The sequence below is a fragment of the Heliconius melpomene genome, chromosome 10, assembly GCF_056956725.1.
Source record: "Heliconius melpomene rosina isolate 202511_hmr_F chromosome 10, ASM5695672v1, whole genome shotgun sequence".
NCBI lineage: Eukaryota > Metazoa > Arthropoda > Insecta > Lepidoptera > Nymphalidae > Heliconius > Heliconius melpomene.
The window spans coordinates 4,262,951-4,282,849 of NC_140398.1; the positions used below are offsets into that span (position 1 = coordinate 4,262,951).

Here is a 19,899-nt window from a genome sequence, read left to right on the forward strand (position 1 = left end):
TTAAAAAAATCGTAAAACTATACTTTAAGAAACTAAAAATCATAATCTACGATAGTTCTAATCGTTTAACCGACATTCCATATTAAATGACAGGATATAGTGATTTACTATTATTATACTACGGTATTTTATACTGCCATTAAGCGATACGTGCTTAGTATTTGTAATATAGGCTGTTTATGAAGTACAACTTCACGCTTTTCCCGCTTAACAGGGTAGCAGCAGGTAGCTAACCTTCTGTAAAGATTAAATACACTCTGCTCTCCGCTTCCCACCTGAATTCTGGAATTGAATATCTGGATATGACAGAGGAAAGGAAAATGATTCATTCGCTCGAATGAAGATTGAGCTCACAACCGTCACGTTTATAGTTAAGTACACTCTGTCCCTCTGCACTACGACGTCCTCAGAAATACGTAATAAGAAATCCTTTTTTTTTTCCTTTTTTGTAACTGAAAGTATTTTATTTTAAACGCCCACACGACTATATGCAACGAAAGATGTTTGACATGTATGTATGTATGTGAAATACAATATGTTTAAAATTACATGAATCCTTAATTGGCTGTTAAGTATGCACGAAAGCGTCTTCCGTGGTGCGTTGCTATGACACGGTAGATTACTTATTGCATTGACTTTACTGCTTAAAGCTAATAAATATTTTTAAGAATCAGAAGTGTTTGATAAATAATTACTTGACGTGGTGTTTAGAACCTGCTGGAGAATGGACGAGCTCACCAGCTAAAACGCGAGGCAGCGTCAAGGCCAACTTTTCACAGAACGCGCGTAACATTTCTTCGAAAGGGAAGAAAGGTGAACATATTGTTTCCCCTTTTTATTACGCTAATGTACGTCGTGTCGGCGGGAATCAACGACAAATTACTTTCACCAAGCTAATGTGCGCATTGTTTTGAAAAATAACGATTGTATATTTTACGATAAATTCAATCCCACTTCTGATTTTGGTTCACACTTACATCACCAGTACGGGGAGCGATCGATAATATCTTAAGCATTTTTAATTAGTAAAATGAGACAAAAACATATTGAATAAACATTAACATTTATTTAAAAGAGCCGACCGTCCTTCGCCATTTACAGAGGGAGACCAACTTGTTTCTTTTGTGTGGACATACTTGTAAAGCCTTTTAAAGTAGCTTTTTAGATATGAATATCGTTGAATCGATGTGTGCTTAAGCCTTCGCTATTTATTGCATATAAAATTTTATATACAATTCTTAACTTTAAACGTATTAATAATTCGCGTTCGCAATCTAATGAGGGGGGTTTTTTGTTACTTGAATTTAACAACATTTTTATGTCACAGGGAAGGGCGAGGGAAACAGGAACACACATTTGACACATTCCATCCGTCACTTTCCGCCCAATTCGCCCAATTCGTGCCGTATTGAGTGACGGAACCTAACACCGCGCCTTAATCTTGTTACTAGAGCGAGTAAATAAAAAATACTTTCGACCGGGAATCAAATCCACGAGCGTCGCCTTTAAACTCAGACAAAAATTGTTTTGTAGATTAATTCTTTAAGTAACTGTAATATTTGACAGAGAAAAATTAATAAAAGAAGAGAAATTGTAACGGGGTGTGATAAAAACGTCACGTTTAGCTTATCTAGTTTAGGGGGGACACGTTTCCCTATATATATATATAGGGAATTATATTCATTTGCATGTCCTTCGAACCGACAACCACTGTTTTTTATCGCCGATGTTTTAAAATGTTATTAAGAAATAATTTCTTTGTTAAACAAGAATTCTCGTAAACTTAATAGAGTTAAAGCTATTATTCTTAAAACATCCTTCAAATGCGGATCAACCCGAGTAAATCATGAATAAACGCCTACGCTTCATTAAGCTCAAAATAGACTATGACTATATACTTTTGCTATGTGTCCAAATGCTTAGATAATTTGTTGAAAAAAATTATAGCTATGTCTTTGGAGTTTACCATATGTTAATTGTACCATACCATACATTATGTTGCAAATAAATGTAAACATTTTTTTTAATAAAAAAATATAATTCCACATAATTATTTATTTTTTCATATTATATCTACTTATTTAATTATGTTTACATTGTCATGTATTAAAATTTAATCATTTTATTACTTTGCCAATGAAAATTGATCGTATAGCTTGTTTTGATAGATGTAGCTATAGTTTTTACCTTTGTTCATATTAAATTTAGATCAGACGAAACCTGTCCCGGCCAGGATGAGAATAATTAGTTCCATACCATTGGAGGACGTATAGTGTTACGTAAAATTGCTTCGCCGGAGGCCGCCTAAGTGCTTTCTCATATGCGAAATCCGGTGTCATATTGTCTTTCAACTACTTGTTTGTAGACGTGATTTGTTATGGTTCAGAAGCTTTGTACTTGAAGTGTTTTGGTTGCATTTTCACTATATTATACTATTATAGTCCGCCTATAGAATAGGCTATAAGTATCTAACTTGCCTTTTGTTATTCAGCCTGTGGAACTAAATACCTTGTCATTTTATTATACTGCTGGCGCCCGTCAGAATTAAACAAACGGTAAACAAAATTATTATTTTATTTATCTACAGCCCAAATTGCTAAATTCATTATACAGTCGTCTACTTTCTTGGAAAGGATCACTCACTTATGGTATAAAAGAATACAGATTTACTTTGGAATATCCCAATTAACTCAAAAGCTACCCTACCGATAAACAGGACGAGAGAGACATAGTGTAAGAAACTCCGTTCTCCATTTTTCGACAATTTTCGAGACAGCATGAGATTATTAAGTGGTGGAATTCAACGCCGCGTGTCTATCAGAGGGTGGAAGTAATATATTCCTACAGTCGATTTGTACAGTAAAAATATCTTATAAACTCAATACAAGTGTTGTCAAACCGACATTCTAAGTACATTGCACTGCCAACTATGCAGCCCATTCAACTGTTCAGGTCATACGTGTCTATTTGAGTGTAATGTAAGAAGTTTATCTTTATTATTCCTGTTATTTCAGCTCGGACTTTACTATATCGCCTGTCGTTTTGCACGTTCTCGGACACATATGTTTGTTTATTAATATAGGCTTTCGATTATAATTTTTAGCTTTTACTTGAGGTTTCATGGTCAAATTGAGGGGATATAGTAGATTATATGAAAACAATTGATGTCATTTAATATAGTGGACAGCACAAAACATATTTTTTCAATTTGACCCGATTGTTTCTGAGATTAGCGGGGTGATACAAACAAACTCTTTAGCTTTCTGATATTTGCTTCATTAGATTTCAAATAAAACGAAGTGTTTATATAGGTTCACTAGAAGATAACAATTTTTTAAACATATACATATATCTAAAGATCTTAAAAGGTAATAAAAATATGATATAATCGGTATTAATTCAGTTTTAAAATTATTCATAAGATATGATAACCTAATAAATGTTACAGAAATTGGTTACCCTATCACATGAATGGGTATAGCATTAAGACATTATTTTTATATTTTTATTGTAATATCATTTTTTACATCTAAAAATTCTAGAAGCAGGTAAATATTTGGTGATTTTTAAAGAGCTTGGAATGAACCGAATTCGCATTTGGTTGCAATTTACATAAACGTTTACATTCTGTTGCATTTATATTGCCATATTCAAAATATTTATTAAGCAAATAACGTTTATTATACCTAATATAAGATATATTATGACTGAATTCTAATAAAGTTAATAAATAACGACTGATTCCTAAGCATTTTGTTTAGTCTACATATGAAAAAGTGCAGCGTTAAGTTCCGCAATGTGTTAAAACTTGGTTGAAAAGTGGAGATCGTAGTGTCTTAACTGTGAGATTCGCCTCCGCCTGCACTGCTATGCGTGAAATTGCTTTTTATATAATACCATAACAATCCATAGCGTATATACATAATTAAAAATCACATGTATCGTTACAGCCAAAACTTACGTTACATATAAATTAAGTTGTTAAATAACTACTTCCATTTGTAAAGTTGTTGTCTTTACTTCTTATCGATTTCCTTTCCACAACCGCGTGGTGGAACCCGTTTCAAATATGTAAGTTATCGATACTGAAACGCACATTGCATTTTCAAAGACAATCCGATACTCAGAAACAATACCTCTGGGAACATAAACAGGTTTCGCTGGAATTAAAAAAGGATAATCGAGGGATCTTTGTAAAACACCCACTCGATAGTTGATAATAATAGATGGGAATGTATTTGAAGTAGAGGAAACTATCTTTTTAAATTAAAAATAATTACGCTTTTAAAAGATAGTAAAGTATTGATTTAGGTGTTATATAATAGTTTTTGGCAAAGCAAAAAGAAAAATTGTATCTAAGGGTACATAAATAAACAAATTAAAATATGTCTTCGCTTTCTCGACCCAAAATAAAAACATCATTTCTCACCCAAAACTTTCTCATCTCACTCAACATTTACTAAACAATCCAAATCATTCCCCAAACATAACGGGGCTTTGTTTGGAATACCTTCAAACTTGTTTCATCTTGAAGTGCTAACTATCCCTTACAGTCATTGAGACATAGGGGACATCGCAGGAAACATGGGTATGCGTGAGTTAACTGGCCACTTCCTCAAAACCCCCTCTATATTTTGCTATATTTTTCAACTGTAAGGAACTTGTGATTGTTGTTAATTATCGTCCAAGGACCTTTCTGTCCTTAGCTTTCCGGTTGGGACGCGGCGTAGATGTTTTATGTGTGTATTTAAACTTATGATTATATAACTTTAATTTGGTTAAAGTTTTAGGTATTATTGTTGCGAATGCTATTTTTTTTTAAATTTATTTTCCCACTGTATCACTCACATATCCGGATAGGCAGGGGGGCACCTCAGAGTTTAGTGTTAAGACACTCCGTTCTCCATTAAAACACTTCCGTTTCGTCCAAATTGCATTGCGTGTTTAGTGGCGGAACAAAACGCTGTGCTTTGCTGATGCTGATGACGAGACCAGAGCGAGGAACATCAACAAAGCCCAAATATCCCTGTGTTAAAATTGAACCCACAACGCTTACTGTCGCAAACTTGTTCCCTTGCAGCCTGTGTGGCCTCAATTGCTACAAGAATTATTGGAAAATATGTGATCTAACCTTTGTGGGCTACTTGATTACCATGGCAGCCCTAAATCGAATAACCAGAACTACATAGACAACACTAGCTGAAAAAAATAATAAATTACTATAATTACTTTAAAGTGACATAAATTTAGTTGACAAAATAATATTTTAAAAAATATACTTTATTAATAGGATATCCTTGATAATTCCACTTGTCCATGTTTCGCTTCGTAGATAATCAGGGTATTTCCGTTCAGGTACAATCGGAGGTGAAATCACACATGTGGAGGGTGGTGAGGGCAGGTGGAAGTGGCCATAGATGAACTATCTACTTCCTTACTTTAATTAGAATTTATTCTACGTTCACATTTATTACTTAATACCACCTTACGTTTGTTGCTAAGGATATCTTATCCTTTGGTCGCGATGTTTTTTTTTATAATTCATTAGATACGTACACCTTTATTTCCACATACAAATTGAATATTATTATATAAAAAATAATTTACTGAGGTCATCGTGGCGCAGGGGCAAAAGCGTGCGACTTTAAACGCGACGGTTGTTATTCATTTCAATATGGTAAGGCAAAGCGCGGCGTTGAGTTTCACCACTTGACACTTAACAATACCTCGAAAATGCGGCGGAAAGTAGAGAACGGAAGTGTTTTAACACTAGGTTCCCAGGTACCGATCGCCTACCCTGCTATAAGCGGAATACTGTGTAAAGCTAAAATAAAATTACAAGAATAATTTTATGTCAGAAAAGTTAATGAGACTTGTTTTCTTAAAAGCTTTACACGTGACATAGCTTAACGTTTGACTTTTTATGTGAAAAAGTTTGACTTATCAACGTATCTGATTAGATTTTTCGGTATCTGGCAATGCCCTTTGAGCTTCAAAGAAACTTTATCATGTGCATATCACAGGAAGTTGATTTACGACCTCTTCCCTCCTTATTGCATAATATCTTATTTTATAGATTACACAATCGTAAGTTTACTAGGAACTTTAAATTATTTCATAAACATTTTTTAACTTACGTATTTCTATCTACAAAATATTAAAAGACCTCAAAAATATGGATGGAATGAAAATAATAATATAATGGAAAGAAAATAATGTAACATTTGCAACTAATATATGACCTCTCGAACTTGACAAAAACCAAAACGGTGTCGAATTAGCTCGGCATCCGCTCGAAGCACTCCAGATTTTTTGTTAAATCTTATCGTAAGAAAGTCCCGTTTTAACTTTAGTTACAGGAATTGATTTTGGGTTTTTTATAAAAAATAAAAAAATATATTTTTATTGATTACTGAAGAGTTGGCAGAGTTTTTCTCAGCCTTAATTAAGTAATTTTTTCCTCATGCTTTTTAGTTCATTTTTAAGGTTTTAGATGGCGGAATCTAGCTCCGTACTTTGTCGTATATTCCTATTATTTGTAATTTAAACCACCGCACATGCCATCAGACCTTTCCTAACAGACCGACAATAAAATCGATTTTTCATTATAACATACAATTTCACTGACCTGTCCAACATTAAAAAAAAATCGACTTTCTTTGTCTATGTACGTATACGGGTACACCTGCTTACCTTTGCCTGTGTTGCACAAGTTCCCACTGGAGGGTATGATTTCTGTACTACATCTGTCCTTGTCACTCTTTCGTATTGTTATATAGTTGTCCTTTTCCCTAGCACGTCCCTTTAGGGGTTTTTGACGTTTTTGTATTCTTCACCCCTTGTGTATGTATACAGTGTGGGTGTGTGCGTGCGAGCATATGTGTGTCAGTCGTGGATGATTTTCTACATTAGTGTGTTCATGTTCTTCAATGCGCGTGCGTCAAAATGTGTTAGACTTGGAGTTTTGGCGGGAAAAATTTTTGTTATTTGTGTTTTATTGAAAATGTTATTGATTTAAGTGTTTATATATAAAATATCATGGATTTAAATGTTTAAAATGGTTCATCTAATGAATTGGTGTACAGTTTACGGATAGTTCGTCGTGATGTTATATGAGTGAGTATTCCATTGTTTACTAGTAACAGTATCGATATAATTATGTTACAATGCATTATTTCTATATAATATAGACAAATGGATGTAAAATAGTTACCTACCCACATTTATCATATTTTTCTCACTGTTCTAATAGTATGATGAAATACATAAAAACTAGTTCATCAGATAAATTGTTTTTGCGTTTTTGTCATTACAAATATATGTACCTAAATATAATTATCAGGCTTGAGACAATTTTCCCTATGATTGCTTAGTATAAACTAAGTAAATACTTTGAATACGTAGGTTTAAACTTCATGTATCTTCCGTAACATGTAGGGTAGGCAAATAAAATACAGTATATGTTACTTAATTCTTTATTTTTTATATGATTTTGAAGACTATATTTTGTACTACAGCGGATTTTGTATGTACAGTGGATCAGAGTAACAAAATTATATTGTTTGCTCTGCTTTCTGTGCGAACATGAGACATTGCGTATAGAGTAGCGGAACTTAACGCCGTGCCTTGTCTTGCAAGAGCAGGAAAATGAAAATAGTATAATTAATTCCTCCTAGTGGGAATCAAAACCATAACCTTTGCGTTCATAGGAAGATGCTGACCCACTCACTGCACCGCGATGACCCGAATAAAAATTTTACAAGTAGACATAAACATTAATCAATTCAATCAATAACTATTGCATACATTTTTCATTCCTTTATTATAGAAATAAAATTTAATATAAAAAAAAACTAGTTTAATTATTTTTCTATACAAGATAATGTCGGTATGTAGATCAGACGTAAAAAATCCGACACTTAAGTATAAAAAATGTATTATTCCATTCCGGTTCTGTTCGATTATTATTGATTCGGGATCGCCTCGTCTGGCTCTAGAGGCCTCGTGTAGAAACATTTCAATGACATCATAATACTGTGTTATACCTACAATCTACATACGTACGTGCTTTTTACGTATAAATAATATTTTGGGGTATTTTTTCTCTTTTGTTGTAAATTTTAAATATTAATTAATAGCAGAGGCCAGTATGGCAAAATGGTGCAAACCACGTTGGCCTCAATCAATTCTTCTGTAAGTAGTTGTGGTTTCGATTCCCACTAGGTGGAATGTATATTTTTTTGTTTTCTCATCTTCTTCTTCAATTTGGGCAGAAAGCTCGTGGCTCTTATTTAGGTAATTATTTAATTATTAAAATGAATAAAAGATTTATTCAAACAAAAATTTAATGGAATATGGCAGATAAAATACGAATTCCTTAAAATTTCTGAAATAAAATTATGAAGTTCGCTATTATTAAATAGCAATATTAAATTCCAACGCATTCCAGTCTATATGGTCGCTTCGCTGTCTCGAGATGAATGAGACAGCTTGTTCTATCAGCTGATATTTGGCACGCATAAATTACTTTATTTTTACTTACATTACCTAACCGCGAGTGTGGACGATGATAATAAAACTTAAACCGGAATATTTTACATTAAAACTTGTTTTTTGTATAATACTAACCTTTACTCTATAAGTAATATAAACTGTATTACGACTACAATAGAGGGTATTATTGTATATCATTAAATATTATATGGCCATAAAGTTGTCGGTCTTCTGAGAATTTTTGTTCTGTGTCTACAAAATGAATGAATGGCGCCAGGATTTACGTATTAAGATAAATTATTTAGTACAAAGTACGGTCAATGAGTCGTGAACGCTTAGAAGTTAGCTGTAAATGGCTGGTCAGATCAAATTTGCCTGAAGTTAAGGTTCAGAAAACTTAACTTTAGGCCAAGACGTGTTGACCGTACTATAGTTAGTGCGGTTTGAGGAGGTAATTTTTTTTGTTTCGACTATTTTATACCTGTAGCAAGTGCTTGGTGTATATAAATTATAATGTGGGTATAGTCAGATCGACTTGTGGAATGCTAAAGCGACTTGTAATTTTACTTTTATCACGTTGTTTTTGGTTATAATAGTGATTAATTAATGAAATGTATTTAAGTACAGATTGTTAATTAACACACAACATTCTTGTATTATTTGTGTCTTTGACTAGAAATAAAATCTTTTTTATTTCTTTTTTATATTAATAAAAATTCTCTTTCGTTTACGGTAGCAAATTAGATGTAGTCAAGCTATAACGAAATATTGTCAATTTTTCAACGTATTTTACATTTTAAAATATAGATGAATATTTCTTTTAAAAAATTCATTCATATTTGTTTGTTCATAGACGTAGCGGCTATGATTCAGAGTCGAGTGATTATTCTGAAGACTCGGCGGCATACGAGGATGTGCCGGCTGCAGCCAAAAGCGCTGGGCCGCGGAAGAATATCAATAAAGGGAAATGGACGAAGGAAGAGGTATGATGATGGAGGCTTTATTAGTAATTATTTTTACAAAGCGTATAAAAAATTGTACGTGTCTTGAATTCATTTTTTTTATGTTATCTAAATTATTTTTCTCTAGCCTTAATGTGGAAAAATAATTTAAAAATATAAAAAAATATCATTATATAACGTCATAAATAAATTTTAACGAAGTAACCTGGTACCCATACCCATATATAGTTAAATGGTCATAAGTCCATAAATAGGTCTTTATTGCCTGCAGTTTATCTACTGGGTCAAGAGTTTGTAAGAATCTCAAGTTTCGACATATATCTCACTCTTTAATTGTTTTTAATTTTTTTTATCAAAGTTCCTTATCACGTTGTTCTACATTTGGCTTTTTTATAATTTTTAAATACGTATTTATAGTTTATTCATAAATTTTTAATTCATGCTTTCATAATTACGTCATTATCGTTTTATGTCTTTGTTTGGATAAAATAGTTAAGTATCTTGTTTAATTCAATAATATGATAATAAATTTTCTACTATTCCACACGTAGGAAATAGAAATACTTTTATAGAAAACTTCCAAATTTCCAAGTGGCGCGGGTTCAAATCCCGCTACGTTAAATTCTTATAACGCTTTTAGAAGAAAAATAATTTTATTAAGTTTTTTATCACACATATTCCTAAAAATCCTATTTTGCTACCAAACAGGATAGAATGTTAAAAATGTTAGTCAAAAGCTACAACGAAAACTGGGAACTGATAGCGGCGGAGTTCTCGGACAGGTCGGACGTTCAGTGCCAGCAAAGGTGGTCGAAGGTCGTCAATCCCGAACTAGTCAAAGGCCCTTGGACAAAGGAGGTAGGTTTTTGTATGTATAGTGTGTATAATTCTTTATTAAACTTTCTTTAGGTACGAATTACTAAGTTATCGGCGTTAAGCTCCGCCAAACTGAATAAAAAATGATGAAGCTTAAAATTTAATGAATACATCTATTTTTCAGAAGTTTTGTGTTTCTCAAATAAATTCAATGATCAAAATGGAATGTATTCATTTCCGCACCTTAGTAAAAGAATGTATGGAACGTTTTCCCCATAACGTTATACCTACCTACTGCAATACGAGTAAGGTGAATAGACAGCCTTCAAATATAGTCTTTTCAAATATATGCGAATTCTAGAATTTGTTTATAATGATAAGTAAATTTTATAAGGAAAATAAATGATTTATTAATTTATTAAACGGGACGCCATTTTGACCTAGTTAGGACGTTTCAAGATGGCCATGGATTTATTCCAGTCGATTATTGTATTTTCATATTACACGAGTTATTTTTTTTAGCATTGTAATACTAAGTAAGTATTTGATTCAGCTATTTAGTATTGAATACTCTAATATATGAAATAAAAGAAAAATAATTTTTAAAATATACGTAGATACGTACTTAAATTGACGATAGGATTTGTTCCAATTGTTTTTTTATTAACAATATAATAATTAAAATTATACAGAAAATTTCACCATTTTACTATTCAAAGAAAGTAAACCCCATTATAAACGGAAGTGGTAACAATATAAACAACGCAAATATAACAGTCTATTCAATGCACAAAGATGACTCACACTTAGGTCAGTAACATGCAACACATTGCATTCTCATTCATAACTATTAGTAAGTGACCTTTGTTTAACTGCACTTAGAGAGGATAGTTAGCGTGTAACTGGAATTAAAATGTTTGAAATGGGCTTTAGACATTTATTCTAATTGAATACTTAGATATTTTTTTTAAATAATAGCTTTTAAAAAATAGCTTTTCAAAAATATCTATAAATGAATCATGTTTTTTTTGTATTTAACAATGTAATTAGTATAAAGAATAAAATAAAAGATTCTTCGCGAAGTCGAATATTAAAAAAAAAACATAACATACAAATAGTAAAGTTTATTCATATAATTTTAACTACAACCAACTTCATATATAAAAATATAATAAATAAAAAACAAAGTGGCACACATTTAATCCCATATTAAATTTACGTCAACTTTTAAAATAACGAATGGTATCTTAGGGATTCTTAGATTTTATGAATGAACCTATTGTCTATTGAATCTGATGTGAATTTTAAGTATACGTATTTCGTATTATTGCTTTTTAATAGCCTTTAGGCTTTACTAAGGACACATATGACGAATGAAATCGTGCAAATTTTTTGAATTAATTGAAGGTAGTTTGATGTTTGCATTTGCTTTAATCCCATATTTAACTTTGTTTCAATTATAATTGCAATTACATTAAACTTTTAATTAAAAATATATTATGTGTATCGTGTGATTTTATATCAGAATCGAGGAAGTAATTAATTATGAATGCACTATTCCTTTCTTTACGCATATTTTGCAAAATGTGAAATAGGTAAAAATCTAAATAGGTGTTAGTGTTTTTTATAATCTATAATTTTTTAACATTTTTAGACCGGTTGTGGGGTTCGATTCTCACTCGGAGTAATGAATTATTTTCATTTCCATGCTCTAGGAACCAGACGAAGCGTGGCGTTGAGTTCTACCACTCACCACGCAATGTCTCGAGAAATTGGCAGTACTTGGGGAACGGAGTGTCTTAACTGTAATCTCTCTGTCTTATAAATAAAAAAAAAAGTTCAAATAATTTTGCGCCACTTTCACATATCCTCACTAGAATGAATGCACGTAACGTAATACATTATTTATTCGAACGATGCCGACACTATAACATCCCTTAGAATTGCCACACGCTTAGTTCATACAAATTCATAATTCTAAACCCGCCTTTACTTTATAGCTTTAATTTAAATATTGACGTCATAAACATCTGTTGATATCATCTGTTTAGTTCTACAGATAGACGAATCTCATACTTTGGTACTTAGTTCGTAATATTTGTTTTTGCTTGAAATGATAAGCGTCTAAACTTTATTATGAAGATAACGAAATATATCTATTTGAATTTTGTTCTTGTGGGTGGTCCTTCGAAATTGCATTAGAGATCAATGAGATTATTATGATTTATGTATGATATCTTAATTCCATTCCCACAGTCGGGCTTATTGAATATATTACTTAGTCAACTTTTTTATCCTTACGTTTTTTATTACTTGATAGTACATAAATAACCTTCTATATATATCTATGTCACATTATATCCTGACTTGGTGGCAATGAGACCACTAATGAAATGCTCCTTCAAATAATAAATAATAATTTTAAATCGGTTCACAAATGGCGGAGAAACCGTTAAAATGAAGGAAAGATAAAGAGGTTTTGCTGAAAGCCACTTAGTTCTTAATTTTGCTCCTGGCTTAATTAAGTATAGTTAATATATTAATATGTTAATAATAATATTATTTAACAATAATATTTATTTTATGTTATAATATTATTACTGATAATAATAAACTTTACCATTTTAATCGTTATGAGATGACGCCCATTATTAATAAAAAAGAAGTAAATTATATGAAATAAAATTCCCCAAGTCACCAACTGTAGGAAAAAACCAGAAATTTATAATACTTATGTGAAGATCAAAACTTATTTCTTATTTAGTCTTGTTTCCAAAATTGGTATGACATAAATAATGTTTGAACTATATGTATGTATATCCTGTCTGTTATATTATTAATATTAAATGGAATGTCGTTTAAGGTGTGACTAACTATGACTTTAAGCTATAAAAACCCATTAAATAATAAAAAGTATTACGAAAATGCCTTTTTTAAATTTATTTTCTCTCCAGTTGAGTTCACTTCACGCTGTATCCCGCACACAACAGGGTAGGCAGAGAGAACCTAGTGTTAACACATTCCTTTAATTTTATATTTGTACTTCGTTGTGGAAGATTTTAAATTAAAATATGTATTATTCTTCGAGTTCTTACATTCTATTTTATATGTTAATACAGTTTTTTTTTTATTTATACAATATTTTTAAAATATTCTATTCAGAAAATGTCTTAGTAATATATAATTTGATGGGAAACATGTTTTTGCTACATTCAGCGTGTACGTACTTAAAAGTAAAACACTTACACGCCATAATTATCAATTAATTGATGTTTTTAATTACTAAAGAACTATTAATTCTTATCTTGTTTCTAACTAAACGTGAAATAAAGTTCAATAATATATCGTATATAACAATTCCCACAGTACTTAAATAAATGATTAATGACCGTCTAAAAAATTACGCCTTAAAAGTGTTTAGGTTTGTACCAGACTGATGTAAACATCTAATTCAGGGATGCCAAACCTACGGGGATATATATTTTTGTATAAAATAATATTTTATATGTATATACATTTATGATTATGGTGCAAAATGTATCATACATTTTAACGTTTATATATTATTGGAAATAATGAAAAAAAAAGCAATTTAAAACAATTACTTTAGTTATAAAGCGCTTTAACTTATAAAGCGGAGAACAGAGTGTCGTAACACTAGGTTTGATCTGTGTACCTGGCTATATAAGGGATACAGCGTGATGCTTAAAATAAATTACTATCCATTTACTATAATACTTCGCTGCCCTGACTCATCAAATACTTTTATTTTTACTTACCAATTAACAACAAGTTGACAATACATGTTCATGACAATACAGCGTTTTGTTTAGACGCGTATTATTCTGACCTCGTTTTATCTATGCCACAGCCGTAGTTAAGTTATTTGTCCTAAGTGTTCTTTAAAATTTGAAATTGGAAAAATAATTATTTTAAGGATATTTAGACTTCATTTTTTTTTCAATAGTATGTATAGTATGTATATTCTTAATAACAAACTGGTAATTCTTATTATTTACTTTTGATATTTTGTAAATTTTATTAATAATTTATGATAAAAAGGAAACAAAGAGAAATAAAAGTATACCTAAATCTCATAATTTATGAAACCATTAAGAATTTAGTTCTAATTTACTGGGCTAATATGATATTTGTTTTTTATACTTTTATTATAAAGTTGATTGTTTATGTCATATTTTTTATAAAATAGCATATATTATTAACAATTTGCTATTAAAACATAAAGATTACACTATATTCTGTAGTCGTGATCGTGGTCTAAAGTACTTAAACACTATGAGCCAAATATAACAACCAAGGACGCCAATTAATGGACAGTGGTTCTCAAATATATTTTGTGAGAAAAATTAACTATTTGATTTTGTTATTTATAAATCATTCATGTTTCACTAAGTAAGGTTTTGCCTGGACTTTTTTAAAGAAAACTATGATATAGTACTAGTAAGTAATATAAGTCTAGTTGTAAATAATTTTCAATAGAAAAGAATAAATATATGTGTTAGCTAACGGTTAAAGGGACAGACCGTGTGCTCGTACAACACGTATGTTTAATTTAAGTTCAGCATTAATTTACTATCTTTATCATTTCTTACGGCCCTGACTTTGAAGCTCGTCCTTCTTCCAAGAATGAAACATGTTTTTGTTCATAGCTGGTAAACTTAACACGTGTATATTGAAGGCGTATCCAATTTATTAGAATGATCTCAATACATATGCTATAGATTGGTTTTAAAGAGTATGATCTTTTATTAGGGAATTTATAGAACAAAAATTATATTATTTAAAAACATTTTTATTATATAAATAATATATATTTTGGAAAACTTGTTGATAACGCCGCAGACATCAAAATCCGCGAGGAATTTGTAAGAATACCTTTTTTTGGAACTTAAAAAAACAACTTAAGAAGCAAAATGTTTTTACATAAACTCAGATTCCTTTTTTACAAGTTTTATATCTTAACATTTATTATAATAAGGCTATAATAATATCAACACTATATAAAATATTAAGAGAAAACAATCCTGTTGGGCAAGTCGAGTTGTATAGTAAGTTTGACGAGTCGTGGCCGCCCTGAAATTAGTTTCAATCACAATTTCAGAATTTTTCCTTACATTTGATTATTTACTTAATGCCTAACTTCAAGACGGCCACGATTTCTCAAACGTACTGTATTTTCAAATTTGCTCAGCTGTTTCAACGGCTTTTACCAAAACAAGATTACCTTGCAACTTGGCGGCTTTTCGTAGAGGTTTTTTGTTATTTTTTATTGGCATAATATCGGCCATTGATGATTCATAAGTTTTTTATATGGGTCAGTCAGTGTATAATTGCCTAACAAAAAGATATTTCAGCGTGATAGGCCAGAAAATCTAAATGAATACTAACAGCGAGAACAGAACATAGAACGGAATTAAACGTTTACATTTATATTAATAGCCACGTGGCATTATTTTTTATTGTATTATAGTTTAAACCGAAATATACGAAATTGAATTAGGTAGGTGTGTTGTAAAATTGTATTTAAGATAAAAGTCTAGGATAATTTCCAAACATTTTATGTTTTTTTTTTAATGTTCTTTTGTGTTTTTTTTCTGTTCTTTTTATTTTTTGTTATTACAAAATAGAAAATAATATAATGAAAACCTATTAAAGGATGTCTTACGTGATCGAAACTTCAAATAACTTGCTTGCATCACGTGCAATAAATTTTTTATTTATCACAATTTTTTAACGCATTTTCCAACTTTCCGGGTAATTTTTGAGACACTGTGAAAACTGTCGTTGACAGTTTTCATTCAGTTGACAGTTGACAGAAAAATGTCGTTGAGTTTCTCCACTAAACAGTGGAGAAACTCAACGACATTTTTCTTTATCAATATATTTAATTTATGTATGCAATATAGAAATCGATGTATAAATAAACTTATCAATTTCCATACTTGAAATACATGACGATAATAATACCTTCGGCAAAGCAAAAAAAAATAAGTATTAAATAATTCAGTCCCCAGAATGAGAATCGGAACCACAACCTTCGCGATTAATATTATTTTAAATAATATTATTTTTGTTCTATTGTTTCCAGATTATATTCTAAAACAGTGCATGACGAATTATATTATTATTATTTATTGTCCGTGGCATATTAAAATGGAGTAAGCTCCATTTGTTATGGCATTTAAAGTTGTTTCCATAAAAATTATAGTATTTTATTAAATTATTTTCGCTAATTGATTGTGTTTTTTCGAGGTCGATTGAGGCTATCGCATAATAGTCTAGTTGGAAAAATATTCTTTTGCCATGTTAGAACATAAAATAGATTAGTTTTATGTAACAAATTTATAAAAATGAATAATGGTTTAAATATTTTTATATACATGAATACTCTTATATTTTTTTATTAATAAATATTTTTTTTTTCATGTTACAGGAGGATGAGAAAGTAATGGAATTAGTAGCTAAGTACGGTCCGAAGAAATGGACTTTAATCGCGAGGCACCTTAAAGGCAGAATAGGAAAACAATGCAGGTGGATATTCATAAAAATATACGCTATAGCTTAGTGCCTTATGGTATTTCTTAAGGACAACATCAGCGTGCTCGTGACTGTAAATAAGACAGTCGTGGGTTCAATAAGCACCATGGATGAAATATTTAATATTTTTACTTCCTCGCTTTGGTAAGCGGCGTTGAGTTCTGCCACTCAACACTCAATGCCTCAAGAATCCCGGGGAACGTTAATGTTTTAATGGAGGACGGACAGCAACACTAGGTTCCCAAGTTCCTACTGCCTACCCTTCTATGTGCAAGATACAGCGTAAAACTAAAAAACTAAAATTTAATTCTGTTTACAGGGAACGTTGGCACAATCATTTAAATCCGTCAATAAAGAAAACAGCGTGGACGGAACATGAAGACAGAATTATATACCAGGCCCACAAACAACTTGGCAATCAGTGGGCGAAAATTGCTAAATTATTGCCGGGAAGGTTAGTTATAATATAATGTAGACTGTACTGCAGAATGTAATATAAAAATACAAATATGAACAATTATCATTTCCTGATTCTTGAAACAAAGTTAAGGCGGCGTTAAGTTCCGTCACTGAACACTCAATTTCTATGATAATTGAGTAGTGTGTGGAAAACAAAGTGTCGTAACACTAAGTTCTCTTGGCATACCATCGAACCCCACCACAGGGGCACTGCGCTAAGACTGGCCTCAAAAGATTATGCCTAGTTATTCAGTAATTTATGATTAAATTCATACTGATTGTAGTAGTTGTTGATATAAAACACTAACATAAATAATAATTAATTTACATATATAATTTAATACATTTCTTTCATATTCCAGGACAGACAACGCAATAAAAAACCACTGGAACTCGACAATGAGGCGTAAATACGAGCCGGAACTGTTGGACAGCTACGAGAACCTTCGACGGAAACAAAAGAGCAAACGCACAGAAGTAAATGATTTTGAAAGAAGAGATAAAGTCACTGTTGCTTATATTGATGTTGGTGCACGCTTTTTCTGTTTTTTTTTTTGTCATATATATTTCCTTGTACATTGTGTATGTAGCGTAGGCATGAAACATTTCGAATATATTTAACTATATCGGTTTCCATTTCAAGAATTTTTGATAATGCGTTAGTGTCAGGTAATTTCGTTTACGCGTATTCGATTTTGCGTTTTGAACGGCAATGAAAATATGAATTATTTCATCGGAAGTGGAAATCGATCCCACAACCAGTCGTTTACCGTAAAGCACCTGTGCGACTGTAGCACGACTAGTCTCAACTACTATTAAGTAATAATCAAAATAATAAATAATATTGACAGTTAACTTCATGTACAAAACAAAAGTAATATTTTTTTAATTATAAAAAAAAACAAAGGTATAAAACCCTAAGATTTTTCAAATTTTGTCAAGTATACATAATAAATCTTTTGTTTTTTTTTTTTCATTATTTTTATCTTTTCTTTTATTTTCATTAGCGCTATATTGATGTGTTGTGTTGTTTAATTGTTGTTTTAGTTCTTGTGGTTTTTGGTGTTCATAATATAAATATTGTGTTATAGTTGCACAAGAAACTTTAATTAAATTCCATTAAAATAGTATAAATGTTTGATTGATTTTTTGTGTCACTAAATAACTTTTTACTAAATAAGTAAATAAATTAGCTTCACGCTGTATCCAGCACACAGCAGTGTAGGCAGAGAGAACCTAGTGTTAAGACACTCCATTCCCCACTTTGCCGAATTCTGGAAGCATTGAGTGTTGAGTGGCGGAACTCAACGCCGCGCTTTGCCTCGACACCAGAGCGAAGAAATGGGAATATAAATTATGGAAATATAATACATTTCATTTCATCCAGTGGGGTTCGAACCCACAACCAGTCGCGTTTGCAGTCACACTGTGCCCTTGCGCCACAACTGGCTTAACTAATTCTTTAATAACCTTTTACTAATTCTCTTTTTAAAAATAATATTTTTTTTACTAACTCTCACTAATTTCCCCAGGACTCAACACTACAACCGTGGTCAGACCTCAACACCTCAGCACAATCAACAAGTAGTACAAACAGTAATAGTAGCAAAGTAACGAAACAAGCGCAGCACCTCCGCCAGTTGCTGAGAGCTCAACAGACGTTGCAGCCGGTCGATACGGTTGAGATTGTCGGTGCGCCTTTCAAGTGAGTTGTGCGGAGTTTAACGCTGGAGTGTATTTTATGCTAATTGTTACTTGTGACTTGGTTGTATGGTAAAATTGTAATAACCCACAGTTTGGTTGATTTGTCGTGATCGCTTTGAAGTTAGGCTTTAAATAATTTTAAATAATAAAATGTAAGAAAAAAATTAAAATCGTATTTGTATAGCCATCTACAGCTAAGTCAAGCGGCCACGGCTCGTCGGCCGTATTGCTTTATTTTCTACCTGTGCTTACACCCGCGTTGTTAAATACAAATAACTAAGAGTTATACTAAATGGCCTTAAAAATATAGTGGATTATGTCAAGTCGATTAGTTTGATTTAATATAACCTTGCGCAAAATAGTATATTTAACACAAAAATATTTTTTTATTTGAATTTTTTAATTTCTTTGTTATTACAGATTCATCAATATAGAATCGCTGCCTTTGAACTCGCCTATCAAAACCTACTTAAGTCAAGTTTCATCTGACAACAATGATCCTAATGCAGGTAATAAATGTCATCTTTTAGTTTCACGTTCTATTCCGCGTAGGCAGAGGACAAGTCTTAAGACAATTCTTTCTCTACTCACCGCCCGATTTTTAACACCTTGTGTATTGAGAGGTGAAAATGGTACTCTACTCCGCACTTTGTCTTGTAGCCAAGAAACTGAAAAAATCATATCTTTGAGTGGAAGTCGAGCTCGCAACCCTCAAGGTTACGAGTTCGTTTGCAACTCAGAGGAATTGTAATTCGATGAGTTTGTATTGTATGGAATATAAATTTCATTTTTCAAGTACCTAATATGGAATATAAAAGAAAATTATACATAACAGCTTTTTAACAACGCACTGAGTTTCAGCATAGCGTTTCTGCAATAGGGGATCGCCCCCAATCACGTTACGTAC

At 31.4% G+C, this 19,899-nt stretch overlaps 1 protein-coding gene across 8 annotated transcripts in view; it reads left to right on the forward strand.

The window, feature by feature from the left end:
* Myb (proto-oncogene like protein Myb) overlaps window positions 1–19,899 on the forward strand; it is a 45,411-nt gene that overhangs the window by 17,573 nt on the left and 7,939 nt on the right. For 5 of the 8 annotated variants that reach the window (XM_085190842.1, XM_085190835.1, XM_085190837.1 and 2 more), the window contains 7 exons: window positions 9,347–9,476; window positions 10,164–10,313; window positions 16,726–16,823; window positions 17,149–17,283; window positions 17,651–17,813; window positions 18,821–18,993; window positions 19,413–19,501. In XM_085190842.1, the coding sequence (XP_085046968.1) occupies window positions 9,347–9,476; window positions 10,164–10,313; window positions 16,726–16,823; window positions 17,149–17,283; window positions 17,651–17,813; window positions 18,821–18,993; window positions 19,413–19,501 (938 nt within the window). Of the gene's footprint in view, window positions 1–6,973; window positions 7,117–9,346; window positions 9,477–10,163; window positions 10,314–16,725; window positions 16,824–17,148; window positions 17,284–17,650; window positions 17,814–18,820; window positions 18,994–19,412; window positions 19,502–19,899 lie in introns of those variants that run through there. The other 3 variants (XM_085190843.1, XM_085190840.1, XM_085190841.1) reach the window with 2 other exon arrangements.